The following is an 18,130-nucleotide window of genomic DNA, read 5'->3' as shown; positions in this document are numbered from 1 at the left end:
AAAGACATTTGACAGTGCACACTGGTGAAAAGCCTTACAAGTGTGACATTTGTTTTAAGCAGTTTACTAGAACAGGTTCTTTGAAAACACATTTGAGATTACACACTGGAGAAACACCTCACAAGTGTGACTTTTGTTTTAAGCAGTTTGCTAGAATAGATTCTTTGAAAAATCATTTGAGAGTACACACTAATGAAAAGCCTTACAAGTGTGAAATTTGTTTTCGGCAGTTTAGTCGAGCACATCATTTAAAAACACATTTGACATTACACACTGGAGAAAAACCTCACAAGTGTGACATTTGTTTTAAGCAGTTTTCTAGAATAGATTCTTTGAAAAAACATTTGAGAGTACACACTAATGAAAAGTCTTACAAGTGTGATACTTGTTTTCGGCAGTTTAGTCTAGCACATCATTTAAAAACACATTTGACATTACACACTGGAGAAAAACCTCACAAGTGTGACATTTGTTTTAAGCAGTTTACTAGAATAGATTCTTTGAAAACACATTTGAGATTACACACTGGAGAAACACCTCACAAGTGTGACTTTTGTTTTAAGCAGTTTGCTAGAATAGATTTTTTGAAAAAACATTTGAGAGTACACACTAATGAAAAGCCTTACAAGTGTGAAATTTGTTTGAAGCAGTTTACTGAGTCAAGTAGCTTGAAAAGACATTTAAGAACACACACTAGAGAAAACCCTTACAAGTAACTTATAACTTCGACGTTGTTAAAACGATTACAAGTGTTTATATCACTGTGTTTAACTCACGTAGATGTGTTTTTTAGTTAAAATTAATTTTAAAATAGGCCAGTAAATGAACGTGAAATATGGTCATACTGTGCAATTTTCCATGTCACCACCGAATAGGCCATTCCAACAAGCTGTCAAAATTAAATCAATCTGACAGCGGGGAGGCAAACATAAATGTTATTCTATCAGTTCTTAATGTGTTTTGTATCATTTTAGTTGCGTTTGTTTGTAATATTGTGTTGTACAAGCCCAACAAACATATAATAGCTGGTCAAGCTAAATACTGAGTACTGCAGCTGATTAGTAGTCGCATAAAAGTGACAAAGGCTGTTTAAGCTATTTTGCTGTTTAATATGTCGAACAAACACTGCTTCAGATTATTTGTAAGCCCTTTTGCAGCCAATTGACTTAAGCTGAATATTAGACTGGAGAAGCGCTATTTAAGGCACTTTGTATTATAGTATTCAGCATATCTTATTCAGCTGAATGCTAAGCTGAACTAGCGCTGCTGCAGAATTTTTGTCTACTTTTGATCAACAATGTAAAAAAAACTGAACAAGAGGCTGGGGAAGCGCTATTTAAGTCAGTTCATAATACATTATTCAACCTTCTCTATTCAGTTATATTCTGGGCTGAAATAGTGCTTGTCCAGAACTTTTGTAAGTACTTTTAATCAGCAACTTTATAAAAGCTGATATAAAGCTGAAAAGGAGCTTTAATTTAATTAAATCGTTCATATTCGTTGCAAAAGGTGTATACTTAAGTTCGATGAAAAATGGCTTCTGCAGCTGATGATTATTAAGTATTATACAATTGCTTATATTTGCTATATAATTTTAATTATTTAGATAAAAGATATACACTGTGCTTTACTTAATATTTAAAAAATATGGATAAAAAATCAATTCAAAATTTTAAAAAAATAAAAAAATCTGGCCATTATTACCGAAAATTAAAGGTAAACCGTTCAAATTATGAAGAGTTTTTAAAAAATCTATATGCACCAAGTAGTGTTTCTTCTCATTCAAAAGCTAACGACACAGCATCAGGATCAGGTAATTTTGTTTTAATTTTGTGAGTATATTTTAAATAAAAAATAATTTGTTACATAGGTTCTAAAGAACAGGAGTGTATTTCTAGCACATCAAGTGATCTTGACGATAATCTAATGGAAACCAGTGAAACATCAGATGATGGTGACCAGTTTATTGATGAAGACATTTTTAAAACAGAAGATACTGAAACGCAATTATTGCCTTGTTCAAGTACCGAATTAGGAAATTGGGCAATCCGACATAATATTACACATGCAGCTCTAAAAGATCTCCTACAAATAATCAAGAGACAGTATGATTCTAGTTTATTTATCGATGCTAGAACATTATTAAAAACGCCAAAAAATACGAAAAAAAGTTGTAAAGTTATACAGGGTGGAGAATATTGGCATCAAGGTCTTGACGTTTGTCTAACGAACACTTTTAAAAACTTGTCAAAAGACATGTTAATACAGCTCAATGTAAATATAGATGGGTTGCCAATATATAAAAGTTCCAAACGTCAGTTTTGGCCAATTTTATGTAGCATATATGAAATGCCTGATATACAACCTATGATTGTTGGCATTTTCCATGGAAATAACAAGCCTCTAGATATAAATGAATTTTTGGAGCCTTTTGTTGAGGATGTTAAGCGGCTGCAATCAAATGGACTCTGTGTTAATGGGCATATGATTCACATAAAAATTAGATGCTTTATCTGCGATTCACCTGCACGGGCATTTATTAAAGGTATCTGTTTTTTTTAATTATTGCTTAAATTGACTAGTTTATTTTACAGGTGTAGTCAATTTCAATGGGATTAATGGATGCCTTAAATGCACTACTGAAGGCGAATATTCTTATCTTTCTCGAACTGTTGTATTTCCTGATATAAAATGTCCTCTTAGAACTGATGCAAAATTCAGAAGTAAACATTATGGTAAGCACCATAAAGGGCAAGAGTCACCAATTTTGAAAATTTCCGAAGTTGACATGGTGCAGGATTTTATAGTAGCAGATGAACTACATCTTTTAGAGCTAGGTGTGATGAAGCGTTGTCTAACAGGATGGAAAGATGGTTCTATGGGTTTCTCAAGTAAGCTATGTGCTCGTGATATTGAGAGGATCTCCAAACATTTAATATCTGTGAAACTTCCATCTGAAATTCATCGTTCCACAAGAGGATTAGATTGCCTGGCATACTGGAAAGGAGTAGAATGGCGCAATTTTCTTAATTATATTGGAATTGTTATTTTAAAAGATGTGTTGAACACTGACGTTTATAAACATTTTTTACTTCTTTTTGTTGCTGTTAGAATATGTTCTTCTGACATGTATGCTGAAAATCGTTCGGTTGCCCAATTAATGTTTGAAAAATATATAGATGATTTTAAGATTATTTATGGCGTACAATTTATTACAAGCAACATTCATAACTTAGAACATGTGGTTGATGATGTTAATAGATTTGGACAACTTTTTACAATATCTACGTACCCATTTGAGAATACATTATTTCAACTAAAAAAATTATTGCGCCAAGGAAATAACAGTTTGCAGCAAATTGTTAATAGAATTGGCGAAAGAAATTTAATATTGAGCAATGATACAAAAAAGACAAGTTTACAGCCAGAAATTAAGAAAAGGGGGAATGTTATCAAGTGCTACATTTATTCTCATAATTTTTGTTTAAGTAATGTTTTCAAAAATTCATGGTTTTTAACAAATGACAATGACATTGTTCAAATGAATTCTGTATCAGAAAAAGGTGGTAAAATATTCATACATGGAAAATCTGTTAAGAAAAAAGAAGATTTCTTTAGTTATCCCATTCGATCATCAAATTTACACATATATATTTGCAACATTACAAATTTAAATAATATGAAACTTTATTTGCTAGAGAATGTTGTTTGTAAAATGGTTGTTATAAAATACAATGAAAGTAAAATTGTTTTTATTCCTCTTCTACACACTATTAAAAATAAACAAAACTTGAATGTAAATTAAAAAGTTTTTTTAATAAAAATGTTCTTTTAGTCCGTGTCTGTATCATTATTATCTTCCTCTTCAACCTCGTCATGTTCTATTATAGCATCTTCACCGTCAGCTTCATATTTTTCCATACCATATTCATCGTTATCTTCATCATATTCTTTTTCTTCATTAAATGATTGCTCATTTTCATAAAAAATTTCATTTTCGCCTGAAATAATAATTTTTATGTTATACATTTTTTTAATATAGGTACCTTTACCTTGTCTTTGAGCAACACCTTTTCTGTTTCCACTTAAACGTTGTTTTTTAACCATTGATTTTTTTCTTCTATGTATTGAAGATTGGCGGATGCCTCCAGTTAAACTACGCTTCTTTGCATTTCTTGTAATTCCAATTATAAATTTTTTCAACAAAGCCTTCGAAAAATCTTTATTGGAACTTTGGACTATTGTAAAAAACACTTCTAAAATATTTTTGCAATTTTTAATACAACATTTTTCAGTGTTGCTTCTACTTCCTCCCGTCCACGAACACTGCACCATAAATTTTTTCTCAAAAAAATAATCTACAATACCCTAGCAGGTATCCAAACCATTACTAGTATCAGGAATATTACCAATAATTTTTTTAAAATAATTTCTCTAGAAAACAGTATCAACATTAAATTTAAAAGATTAAATGAAAACTGAAATAATATAACTTACTACTTTCTTTTCATAATTTGAATCTTTGAGATTTTCCTCTAATTGACTTAACTCCTGTGAGGTTGAAACGGCATGAAATTCAAATTGAATATTGTCATCATCCTGATGATTGTTTTTAAAATTCTGCATTGCTGACAATAATTTGGCATCAAAATCTGATTTAATTGCCGCAACTGCCTTCACCAACATATCTTTTACGCTCTCTGTTATATCATTTTTAAACTGATTAAATTTTTGCTCAATGTCATTCAACTTGTTAATAATGTCGTTTTTACTTTCTTCTCCAATCAAAGGCTTATAATTAAGGGTGCAAAAAAAAAGTAATTAAAGTAATAATTTTAAATGTTTCCAATAAAAACTTACCTGTTCGATGACATTTAAAAACTGCGCATTTGCAATTGCTTCAGGAGAAATAATTGCCTCATCCGAAAAATTGGTTTCCAAAATTATATTTTCGCTTTCAACAACAGGCTCAGGAGTTTCTTCCGGTATGATTGGTTGAAACGAACAAAATTTTGACGATGATGATGCAAACAGAGTTTCAAAATTTTGTTGACTAGTGACCTTTTTTGTGTTTCTTACTTTATTTTTTTCTTTCATTTCTCCTAAAACCTCGGAATCAGTTGAAGACGTTGCCGAACCTCCCGACACTTCTAAAAGTTCAGTTTCAGCTGCAATGCGATTTTTATAATAATTTCTTTTGATGCGACATATTATTTTATTCCACGTAATGTCTGGAGTAGAATTGACATCCTTTATCAGATTTTTCACGTTTTTTGGTGGCCAAAATAAAATTTTGTTTTTTATCCACTTGTGTGGAACAACAGTTAAGACCGACCTTCCAGCTTCTATCGTCTCAACGATTTTAAAATGGGGTTCTGTAATAAATTAAACTAATTAAAATTTCAAATATTAACTACAATATTACATAGGTACATAAGTAGAAAAAAAGAAGTTTTAAATTTCATCCAATGCATAGGCAACTCATATTACGTTCTTATAATAATAAAAGTATACTTTTTATTTACCCATTATTTTAATTAGAAGATTTGTAACTTATTAGTAGTTTGTTAATATCAGTCTCCTTATATAAATAAATATATCCCAGGTTTATTCTAATTATTTAAGACCAAAATATTTCATAATTTAATAAGTTTAATACTAAATGTAAAAAAATAATTAACCTAACTTTTTTTAAATGTATAATATTGATAATTATTAATATCCATTTTTACAAACACTTTGTATACTTAAAGAATAAATAATAAACAACGTACTTACCTGGATTACACCTATTCATTTTGACTTAAAACTTACGCAAAAATCACTATAAAAATAGGAAAAACAAATAAATTTTGATCTCCGTTTACAGACAAGACAGTATTTTCGCGGTAAATCCCAGGAGTGTTTTGTTCTGCTAATAATCAATCTCAATTCAGCTAAAATTTAGTGAATGTGGCGTTGTTTACTTTTGCAGAAAGTATTCAGAAGTTATTCAACTAAAATTCCGATAATTATTTTCAGCTTTTGTTCGACAAATAAACAGCGCTTCTTCAAATTTATTTCAGCTGTTGTTCAGCTTCCAAAGCATTTCATTTATACAATAAAATACACATTTTTGGTAAGTGCCAGATTAGCTCAGTGGGATAGGCAGTGATATATGGATCGAGAGGTAGCAGGTTCAAATCGCACAGAAGACACTATAAAATAAAAAAAGTAAGTATTACGATTTTAAATAAAATAATAAAATAAGTATGAAATTGAAGTTAAAAGAAAGCTAATGTCGATAATAAATCGTAATAAATATATAAAAAAAAAACATTTTTGTTTTATTTATAAAAAGCTGAAGAAGAGTTGAAAAATAGACTGTATAATATCTGCAAAAGCTACTTTTCAGCAAGGAAACAAATTATATAACACGTGAAAATTGGTCAAAAGCAGCTGAACAAAGGCTGAAAGTAAAGCTGTTTAGAAACTGAATAAGTATTTCTTCATTTTGCAGAAGTGGTACAGTAGCAATATGAATAGCCATATAAAAGTTGAAGAAGCGCTAATAAATGCTACTTTATTCAGCTTTAAGCTGATTATCTTCTCCTTTTTCGCCTGTTTAGAATCTGAACAGATGCATAAACAAACTAATCGACTACCTTTGTTCAACATGCAAGCTTCTAAAATTAGCTGATGAAACGTTAAATCAACTTAAAATGTTTGTTGGGAGGATTACAATAACATTTTTACTGAAAGAATCGAAAATATGCTTCATTTCTGTTGGGTTTTGAAATGTGGAATGTGATGTAATCATGATAAAGTTTAGTTTTATCGGTTACCATCAGTGCTACATTTTAAGCATAAAACCAACTGAACTAAATAAGTTATGATCTGAGAGACAAAAACAATGGTTAAATATAATAAAGTTGTAAAATGTCATATAAAAATGCTAAATAACTAACTACTGTACCCATGATACTATAAATAACAAGATAGTATCTTCCACTTAGCGCAAATACGTCCGAGTTCGCGCATCGCTTGACGTAACTGGAGACCGGAATTTGAAATCTTGTTGTTAGCTTATAGTCCAGGCTGTATCGTCGCCCCCGTTAGGTAACATAATTATTCCGTTTCGATTTTGTTGCACAAACTCACTTAAAAAGAGTTCCTTATCACAAATACACAGAGTGCCGCGGTCGGAAAATTGTTTAAATTGTTGCCGGGATTTAAAATTTGAAAAACAAGAAAGAGGCCATTTTCAAGGTTTAATAACTCGGTTAAAAATTATGATTATGAAACTCAAAAAGTGACTACAAAGTTGAAAGCCACCCCTACAGGATCCTGAAGAAATTTTGTCATTATTTTATTACTGAGCTATTATTTTTAATTGCTAACCATGAGCGTTAAGAGAGGCGGCCGTCAAAGTGAGTGCAAGTGAGGTGCACCATTAGACGGCCGGAATGGTGCATCTCTTTCGCACTCACTATTGACCGCCGCCTATATGCAGTTAGCGCTCATTGTTAATAATTAAAAATAACAGCTTAGTATCTAATAAAATGATGAAAAAAATGTCTTCAGGATCTTGTAGGGTGGACTTTAAACTTTGATTTGGTCACTTTCTAACTTTCATAGTAATAATTTTTAACTAAGTTATTAAGCCTTGAAAATGGCGATTTTCGCGTTTTTTCAAATATTAAATCACGTATAACTCGACAAAAATAAATTTTAGAGAAAAATCACATGAGTTTTTGCTTATAATGACCTAAAACATCAGAAACTTGAATGAATTGAAAAAATTAATTTTTTGAATTTGTTTAAACAATTTTCTGACCGCAGCACCTTCCGGCACCCTGTGGATTTGTTATAAGGAACTTTTTTTACAAAGATAGATTTGTGCAATAAATCGAATCGGAATAATTTACCTAACGGGGGCGACCATACAGCCTGGACTATACAACCGCGAGCAATTCAAACTAATCGGAAATCATTCGAACATTACGAACCATTACGAACTTGGGTCTCCAGTTACGTCACGACTCCTTTCTCTTCGAGATGCGCAATATATATATATATATATATATATATATATATATATATATATATATATATAATCAAATAGATGAAATAGAGAATGTGGAAAAATCCCCTTACGAACAATTCACACATCCACCATTTCGGTATATATATATATATATATATATATATATATATATATATATATATATATATATATATATATATATATAAAAACAAAAGATGTAAATCTTTGAAACACACTCAGTGATCAAAAGATCTAAGTTATTGGTTTACCGACCAAACGTAACTAAATCAAACAAATGAAATAGAGAATGTGGAAAAATCCCCTTACGAACAATTCACACATCCACCATTTCCCAACCTGAAATGGTGGATGTGTGAATTGTTCGTAAGGGGATTTTTCCACATTCTCTATTTCATTTGTTTGATATATATATATATATATATATATATATATATATATATATATATATATATATATATATATATATATATATATATATATATATATATATATATATTATCTTGTTATTTATAGTATCATGACTGTACCTACTAGCAACATGTATTGTCTGCTAACAATTTTCGAAAATATTCACTCATTTTTATTTATTCACTGCTTAAACTAAATGAAGTTGTTCAAGTACTTTTACAACTGAAAACTACACAAAATCAACAACAAAATGTTCGCAAAATACAACTAAAAAATCCCATAAAGTCGTGGACTAGTCCCGAACGAACTGACTGCCTGACTGTCTCTGCGAATACACTTATTAATTGCCTCCCAGCGGTGACAAACGTCAAAGTCTTGAAATACCCTATTGCATGAAAATTTAGATTAAGGCCTTGGGTACATAATTCGCAAATATTTTACGGCTATCCCTATTTTTTCTGTCTTTACACGGCAAATTCATCATCATCATTGGCTCGACAGCCCTTTCTGGGTCTTGGCCTGTTCCAGGATTCTTCTCCACTCTGATCTGTTTCGTGCTTTTTTTCTCCAGTTTTTTATTTTTAAGGTTTTTATATCATTTTCTATTTGTTCTAAATATCTCAGCTTCGGTCTTCCTCTTGTTCTTTTTCCTACTGGCATCTGTTTGAATATTTTGTTTGGTATTTCGCCTTCTTCCATTCTTTCGACATGTCCCATCCAACGCAGCCGTCCTATTTTAATGAATGTTATGATATCCGGATCCTGGTATATTTCGTATAGTTCAAAGTTGTACCTTCTTCTCCAAATTCCATTGTCTTTTGTGCCCTTATATATGTGTCGCAAGATTTTTCTTTCAAAGGTGGCTAGCAATGTTTCCTCTCTTTTAGTGAGTGTCCAGGTTTCTGAGCCGTATGTGAGTACCGGTCTTATTAGGGTTTTGTATATTTGGCATTTTGTTTTCCTTGCGACGTTGTCTGATCTTAGTTGCCGAATTAAGCCATGGTAACTTTTATTGGCAATAAATATTCGCCTCTTCACTTCCTCTGCTACGTTATTATCAGATGTGACTAGGGATCCCAAGTATGTAAAGTTTTTTACCCCCTCAATGTTATATTCTCCTATTGTTATATTTTGTGGCTGCCTTATTTCTGTGTTTTTACTTACCTGCATATATTTTGTTTTGTTCTGGTTGAATTCCAACCCACAATAGGTAGGCATGCACAGTCTCCATGAGCAATCAAATGACAATGGCAATAGGTTAATAAACCTAGCAAGATCACTTAACATGGTGATTGCTAGCACATACTTCCCTCGCAAAGATATACACAAGGGTACCTGGAAGTCCCCAGATGGAATGACAGTAAATATGATAGATCATGTTATTGTAGACTCGAGACACCAATCGAATATAATAAACGTCCGCACCAGAAGAGGGGCAAATGCGGATTCTGATCACTACCTGGTCGAAAGTAGAGTAAGGGCTAGAATTTCAAACATCAAAAAGGAAAGAGGCTCTAAACATGAACGATACAAGGTAGAAGGACTCAAAGAAACAAACAAAAATAAAGAGTATAAAGAAAAGATAAGCATCAAACTAGAAAACAGACCAAAACATGAAAACCCAAATAAGGAGTGGGAAGAGTGCAGAGAAATCATAAAAGAGACAGCTAAAGAAGTGTTAGGCATAGAAGGTAAAGAAAGAAGAACAAGAACGAATGACTGGTTTGACGAAGAATGTCAGATTATAACAGACAGAAAAAACAGAGCATATTTACTGATGCAACAGGGGCACAGAACCCGACAAGCAGAGGAAGAATATAAACAACTACGCAAAGAAGAAAAGAAAACTCACCGAAGAAAAAAGAGAGAATATATGAACAAAGAACTTCAGGAACTGCAAGAACTAAGTAGATCGACAGAGACAAGAAAATTTTATCAGAAACTGAACAAAAGCAGAAAAGACTTCAAACCGAGAACGACGATGTGTAGAGATAAGGAAGCTAATATATTGACAGAACAGCAAGAGATACTAAGAAGATGGACAGAACATTTTACGGAAAAGCTTGAAGGAGATGGGAGTGAGACGAACCCTGATATACCATTAGACCAAGCAGACAACAGAGAAAAGAGTCCACCAACAATAGCCGAGATTAGAACAGCAGTAGACAAATTAAAGAACAATAAATCACCGGGATCGGATCAAGTAGCATGTACGGATCAAGTGCAAGTACTTGGAGAGGGAAACGAGAAACGACCGTGCGCGAGTCGCGGAGAAATTGCAACTATCTTAAATAATTCATATTGTCAATTGAAATTGTCAAATTGACGTATATTTCATACCTTCTGCCATTGAAGTAGAAAAATTATATATTGCTCCACAATATTGATATGATATGCAATTATTATATAAAGGTAATTTAATTAATTGTGTTTTGAGTGCAGTACTGCATTTTAATAACTAATTTTATTTACTACATACAATTGTTCACGTTTTCATAACATAACCTGAATCTTATTTTTTCTTCTTACTATTTTTTTGGACTATGGCCTTGACAATTATCCAGTAACCAGGACTAATATAATTGGCCAATATAATTAAAAGTGCGAATAATAGTACAGAGCGAAGATAGGGGTCGCTTTGCCGAACTTGCACGGTCCCAATAGGCTCGGCGCTCGGCTATTAGGAATTGCTGACTCTGGATAGTCAGGGGGCTTCTATCACATTTCTCCTCCCTCGTTTGGTTTGGACTTTGTCCTCGAAGTCCTGGTGACTTCTGCAAGTAATTCTTCTAAAATTTGAATCTGGGCCGGATGCAGTTTCTCTCCAAAGAGAAATTTGGAAATTCTTTTTCTTTTCCTAATTAGGAAGATTATTAGGAAAGCTAAAACAAATAGGATTATAACAACTGAAGTGGTACTCAATCCTATCGATAATTGGGGTAGTACGTCTACTGGTTCCAGAGGCTGGATTTGACCATGTGTTTCTGGGATTTTGAGTTTCTCAATTTTCATCTTGTGGTCAGGTATAAGTTTCATTGGAACAATTTTTGGAATTGAAATGTCACTGGATGTCTTTTTATTGAAATGGATTCCTTGAATGGTTATTGGTTCTTCTGTCATTAGGATACTGGTGGATTTGATCTCTATCTTCTGGATTTTCATTGGATGGACTACTCCTAGCAATATGACTTTGCTAGTTTCTTGGAAAAAGTTTTCTGTCACTACGGTCTTCGTGCAGTTATCTACATTGGGTATGGTACATTGGGACTGTACTTGGTTGGAACAGACTATGTTGTCGCTTTGTCCTATACAGGTGTCGAACCATTTGTTGTCCAAGTAATATTTTGCAGGAGGTAATATCATGATGTGATCTTGGTTTGGGATCGGATAAATCTTAAAGGTAGTATAGGAAGTTTCATGGAGTATAGGTATTTTAATTATTATGAGCATTGTATTAGAAGTTACACAGACTAACATTTTGGAAGATTCGATTAGTTCGTACGGATGTTCATCATTGACAAGAAGAGAATTTCTGGGATAAAGTTTGAGAAGATTTTCTTTTAAATTATCTAGTTGTTTTAACGTGAATAATTCGATATTTGGAATATTTAACTGAGATAGAGTAATGGTTCTAATTAATTTCATTAAGAAGTCATTAATATTTTGAATGTTTACTATTTCATTATGTAAAATTAAATAACTCAAAATCTGCAGAAAAATTATTAACTGCAGCTACAAGAGCAGCATTATCAGTATTTATCTTTTCTAAAAGTTTATCAAATCTTGTATTAATTGATTGTCCATATACGATATTTGATTATTAAATTTTTTTATTATTTCATTTTGTTTATTTTCTATTGCAATAATATGTGTTTTTAATAGGTCAAGGTCAGAGTCATCTGGGTTACCTGTTATATATTTGATTGCAGTTCCAAGGAAGTTAAAGAGTCCCCTTTTCTGTTTACGAGTAATCTTATGTAAATCGTCTTTCGCTTGTTCGCGTATATGATTATATTGGGAATAAAGAAGTGAGGGAGGTGCCTTCTTAAAATGAGATTGGAATTGATCAGCTGGGCTAATTTCTATTAGATTTGAGAGTTTGTCTAAAGGAATATGAAGGAAGTGTCTATGGTAGTGGGAGATTTCTTTTGATCTTCCTATTTCTTCAGAAAAGTACCCATTATTCGGAATCTCCTGAATACTGAGTTGATGGCCCAGGGCGAGGATTTTCCTGTGAACAAGTTTGGGCTGGAGTATTTTTGTCTACGTGTTTTCGCGTTCGTTTTACAAATTTAAGATGTGTGCTTGTTACATTTTGTTTATCTGTTTTTCCGATAATTTTCGTTTTATCTTGTGTTTCTGGGTGAATTGTAGAGTAAGGGGCTTGTAACTTAGGTTTATGTTTTTTCTTAGAAACGTATAAGGATTTTGTAAGATCTATTTCCGGAATGTTTTCGGCATTTTCGTTTTGTTTATCTAAAAGTTGTTGGCTTTTTTCTTTTTGTTTGTTGTATAACTCGGTAATAAAAGGTTGGAGTTCATCTGTGTGTCTTTGATTGTATGTTTCGTATACTGGGAGGTCAAAGTCGAAATGTATCTCCTCAGCATAGGGTCCGTATAGAATTAAAAAGGGAGAGAAGTTTGTCGAACTGTGTATTGATTGATTATAGACAAGAATAGCATGTGTTAGAACATCGTCTAGCGAATCGTTTGGATTTTGGGCTTGTAGGGTCCTAAGTTTTTCAATGAGAGTAGAATGAAAACGTTCTACAGGAGAATTTGAGGAAGAATTGTTTACTGTCGTAAAATGGATTTCGATTTTATGTAAGGCTAAAAATTCCTTAATGACTGCTGAATTGAATTCGGTACCACTATCACAAACAATCTTTTTTGGATAATTGTGGTGGGAAAAATAGTGTCTTAATTTATTTAGTATTGAAATAGAAGTTTTGTCGGTTAGTTTATAGCATTGACCATATTTAGAAAAAGAATCTAGGATTGTTAAGTATAAGTTTTTATTGCAGTGAAATAGATCAATATGTAGGATGTCAAAGGGTTTTTGACCTAATAACGGTCCTAATTGTGGAAGTTTGTAAGGATGTCGTTCATACTTATTTTTTAAACAGATTTCGCAACTATTAATAAAATTTGAGATGGTTGTTTGCATCGAAGGCCAATAAAATTTTTGTTTTAAATGTTTGTAGGTCTCAATTATTCCATTATGATTTTCAATGTGATATTTTTTCACACACTCAATTTGTTGATTTTCTTCTTCAACATCTTGAAGTAATGTATTGCAGAATATTGCTTTAACTACAGATTTTATTTTTTCTCTGAAGTAATTACAGATAAATGGTCTAAATTTATGAGGAATAAACATGGCAAATTTTTGATTTGGTCTTAAAATGTTTTGAAACGTATTTGCTATATCCGTTTCCCAATTTTCTGTAAGAGTTACATTGTAGCGGTGTTTGTTAAAAATCTTTTGGTAATTTATTTCGAATTTTTTGCATTCGATTTTAAAGACGATCTGATTTGACGATAAATTAATTGGTTCAGATGAAATCTATATTCCTGTAATAGGGTTTTCAACAGATGTATGTTGTGTATCACTATTGTCCTGTAGATTTTCGAAATCTTCAAGAAATTTGTCAATATCAAAATTGTCAGTGGGATCTGGGGGTTCCGCGCATTCTGAACTAGAGTTTAAAGCATTTATTTGAATTCGGCTGAGAGCATCAGCAACTTGATTTTCCTTGCCTTTTTTATATTTTACTTCGAAATTGTAGTCTTCTAGTTTAAGTCTCCAACGGGCCAGTCTAGAAGTGGGATCTTTAACTTTATAAATCCACACCAGGGGATTGTGGTCTGTTTCTATGGTGAATTTTTGGTTATATAAATACATACGGAAGTGTTTGCACGAATCGAGTATGGCTAATAGTCTCAATAGTAGAATAGTTTTGTTCGGCAGAATTTAAAGTTCTAGAGTAATATGCAATAGGGTGATTATTTTGGGACAATACTGATCCAATTGCTATGTTAGAAGCATCTGTAGTCAATACAAAGGGTTCTTCGAAATCTGGATATTGCAAGACGGGGGCATTAGTTAATAATTGTTTGCATTTTGCGAAACATTCTAAATAATTTGGATTAGTATGGTCGATAATAGCTCCTTTACGGGTGCATCTAGAAAATGGGGAAGTAATCTTTGCAAAGTTGGGTATAAATCTTCTGTAATAACCAATTAGTCCAAGAAATGATTTTATTTGTTTGACGGTTTTTGGCAAAGGATAATTTTGGATGGCTTCAATTTTAATGGGATTAGGTTTTATACCTTCGGTCGTCACGACATGGCCTAGGAAAGCAACTTCTTTTGTAAGAAATTCGGACTTATCTAATTGAATTTTTAAATTATTTTTTCTAAAAGTATCGAAGATAGTAGAGATGTGAACCAAATGTTCCTGTAACGACTTGGAAAAAATTATAACATCGTCCATGTAAACAAAACAAAACTTGTGAATAAAAGGTCGAAGAATATTATCCCCCAAGTAGCAATTTGTCGACGCGACAACGTTGTCTACCGCGTGGCAACGTTTTGTTACAACGTTGTTATTGCCTAGAAGACGACCCTATTCTGCACTAATTTGGTGGACGATTTTTGAGTTGTCTTGACGTTGCCTAGGCAACCTCCTATGAAGCAACATCGTTTCGTAAGCGTTGCATAAGACAACTGAAGCGACTATAAAAAGAACATGCGCGTGCAATGGTTGCTCAAGGAGTCAGACTGGTTATGTTTTTTTACCTATATTTTTAACACCTGTATGGTGAATGCGAAAACCAAAAAGGTAACTATTTTGACATCGTATTAGGTATTTAAATTTATATAAATACATAAAGGACATAAAACAAAATTACCTGATCTGAAATTTATAAACGCATCTCAGATTACCGTCAAATATGGATATTTCACCTTTAAAAAACACACGCGCTACTTTTTTACGACATTTTTGACAAAAAATATGCAAATTTAAAAAAATAAAATTTTAATATAAAAGTCAAAATTTATGTTAAAGATGTTCTGTATAAATTTAATGTATTGATGGTGCTTTTAAAGGTATCAGAAAATGCCTGCATTTTTTATATTCTGTGTTTTCATTTTCTTTACATCCCAAAAAACTCAAGTAAAACCAAAATGGTGCATTAAACAATATTACCAATATTACTAAAAAAATACCTTACTACCAACCCTAGACCGATAAGACAACTTAGAAGTCCAATCGCCAACCAAGCCCGGCCGCGCTGACTATCCCAACCATTTTAGAACGCACCCTCTTATTGGGTGACAGAGAGGTCATGTGACCAGTGTCAAAAGTGTAGCATTCTCCTTAACAGCGTAGCCACATTTAGGAGATTTCTACTTTTTTGGTAGATTTTTGATATTTTTTAAAATATTCTAGTAGGTAATATTTTTTAGTAGATTTTTGGTATATTTCAACATTTTGTTATGACTAAAATAAAATTTGCTTTTTAATAGTATTTACCCCATTTCTAAATTAATTTTCAGACATTTGGTTACAATTTCCCAATGTCATTACCGAAAATAAGATTCAGGACGTAGATGATGAATATTACAGAGAAATGAAACTGGAAACTGGATTCTTGTGTAACAAACTTGCAGATTTCAAGTAACAGTGCAAGCAGTATTTCAGGTGTTATTGAAGAGTTCGGGCATTCGGTGAGCCTATTAGAAGCTAACGATGGAAAACTAAAATATCTAAACATATGTAACTTTGCAAAACACAAAATGTTGTGTTCACGAAACAATTGTTTGAAGAATTTGATCCAGACATGCAGATGTTAAAATTAGTGGATGACAAAATATTCTAGTTGTTAAATGTAAATAGTATTTTTGAAAAATTTAAACGCAGAATGAAAGATTGCATTATTTAGAAAAACCAAAACGTTTCTTTTGAATGAGATATTTGGAATTAAAATGACACTACATTTTGTCTTTTTTTTCACCCCTGTAACTTATTAAAATAAACATTATAGAAGTTTTCAGGGACTTTCGGTCCTCGGTAATAACGTAATCTTTCTTTCTGCGTTTAAACTTTTCAAAATACTTATTAGTTTTCTCAGGATTCGCAAAAAATGAAAACATTTAAAATACATTGAACATTTTAACGGGCGACATTTTGCGCATATCCCCTTAAGTTAGCTGTTGTTTTTATTATCAAAAATCCCAAATATATCCCAAAAATCCTTAAGTATATTTTAGTTTTTGATTTAGTAGATTTTAGCTAAAAAATGGTAATTACCAGTTGTTGCTTTGGAATAATTAGATTTCCAATTTTTTGGAATTCCTCTTGGGATAGTTAAGACGGATATGCAGATTACTGTATAAGTATACTGTATTTTACATGGCCTAAAAAGAATCTACTGATTTTGTGAAAGCAAAACTACTGAAAGAGTAAAAACTGACCTGGCAACCTCGTCTAGCAAAGCTGATACAAAGATTGAAAGATTAAGGTTATCAAATCTACTGATAAAACAGTGTACGATGGAATGGAAATCAGCTATTAAAAAAAACAAATAAACAGGTTGTTAAATAAATCGAAAATTTCCAGCAAAATAAAACATATAATAATAAGAAAAAAATAAGGTTATAAAGTAAATTCTTTCTCTCCTTCTGAAGTTGCCGTAAAGGTGTCACACACCTAGAACAACACCTAGGGTCGTGACAGACAACTTCAGAGTCGGCCAGAAAACCCAAATCGGCCAGGGCTTAAATTAGTTTAGCATTATAACGTTTTTAATTCGTTGCGATTGTTGAAAAAACTGAACTGTGATATGTAGTTGTCACAATGGTAATAAATTAGTTGCCCGTATAACTAAAGGTATTACTTAACGTTGTAACATCGTAATGTCAGTCGGGGTAGGGGACGTTGGCCGAAACAACTGAAAATGCTCTCGGGCAACGTTATATACAGTGCATTTGTTTGTACTGACAACCAATGCGTCGAAAAATTGCTACTTGGGCCATTAACCTTTCGAATGTTGCTGGACTATTCTTTAAACCAAAGGGCATACGTAAAAATTCAAAGTGACCATGGGGAACAGTAAAAGCGGTTTTTTGAATAGAATTTGGATGAATTTCAATTTGATGATAACCTTGAGCTAAGTCTAAAGTTGTGAAGTACATAGCCTTCCCTAAATTGTCTAAAATTTCATCTATTTTTGGTAAGGGATACCTATCATCTATACAAGAATCTAAAATTCGTTGGACCGGTTGAAATATCATACTCATCAAGTTTCTTCACCTGTACGGGGTTTAATAACTTTATCGGATAAGGAAGCGTTAAATTATGAATGAAACCGTTTTTTGCTGTGTGTATGGATTCTGGCAATGAAAAATTTTGCAATTCTACGCTGGGTACTAATATTTCGCCTTCTAGGACGTTAACAGGAATCTTATAATATAATGTTTCAAAGTGAATGATAATTTTATGACTGGTTAAGGTCAAGGTTTTAGTTTTATAATTTAGTATGGAGTGAAAGCGTTCTAAATCTTAATTCCCTAACAAAATATCAAAATATTTGCTCCAATCTGCGATTCTTGCGTCGATGGGATCATTTATGCCATATTCAGATAATAAAGGGGTTTTTATATTTTGG

The 18,130-nt window shown here is 32.3% G+C and overlaps 3 protein-coding genes across 4 annotated transcripts in view; 2 read left to right on the top strand and 1 right to left on the bottom strand.

The window, feature by feature from the left end:
- Positions 1-1,045, top strand: part of LOC126885893 (zinc finger protein 431-like) — a 39,160-nt gene extending 38,115 nt beyond the window's left edge. The window contains exon 5 of the mRNA XM_050652688.1: positions 975-1,045. Coding sequence (XP_050508645.1) covers positions 975-1,045 — 71 coding nt within the window. The remainder of the gene's footprint in view (positions 1-974) is intronic.
- LOC126886850 (uncharacterized) lies at positions 1,015-3,853 on the top strand. The gene is made up of 2 exons (XM_050653948.1): positions 1,015-2,545; positions 2,595-3,853. Exons 1-2 carry the CDS (start codon positions 1,927-1,929, stop codon positions 3,803-3,805), a joined length of 1,830 nt encoding a protein of 609 aa, XP_050509905.1. The 5' UTR covers positions 1,015-1,926; the 3' UTR covers positions 3,806-3,853.
- Positions 3,736-6,194, bottom strand: LOC126878451 (uncharacterized). 2 transcript variants are annotated; one of them, XR_007698791.1, is made up of 4 exons: positions 5,779-6,194; positions 4,861-5,375; positions 4,053-4,791; positions 3,736-4,001 (listed from the first exon to the last, which is right to left on the bottom strand). XR_007698791.1 is itself a non-coding variant. In XM_050653949.1 (3 exons), exons 1-3 carry the CDS (start codon positions 5,795-5,797, stop codon positions 4,468-4,470), a joined length of 858 nt encoding a protein of 285 aa, XP_050509906.1. In that variant the 5' UTR covers positions 5,798-6,194; the 3' UTR covers positions 3,736-4,467. The 2 variants fall into 2 exon arrangements, 1 of the variants encoding a protein (XP_050509906.1); XM_050653949.1 differs by having other exon boundaries at positions 3,736-4,791.
- Positions 6,195-18,130: the final 11,936 nt, after the last annotated feature.

The sequence above is a fragment of the Diabrotica virgifera genome, chromosome 6 (genome assembly GCF_917563875.1).
Source record: "Diabrotica virgifera virgifera chromosome 6, PGI_DIABVI_V3a".
In the NCBI taxonomy this organism is placed as follows: Eukaryota; Metazoa; Arthropoda; class Insecta; order Coleoptera; family Chrysomelidae; genus Diabrotica; species Diabrotica virgifera.
Note: the sequence above shows the minus strand (reverse complement) of the source record. Positions and strands in the feature narration are given on the sequence as shown.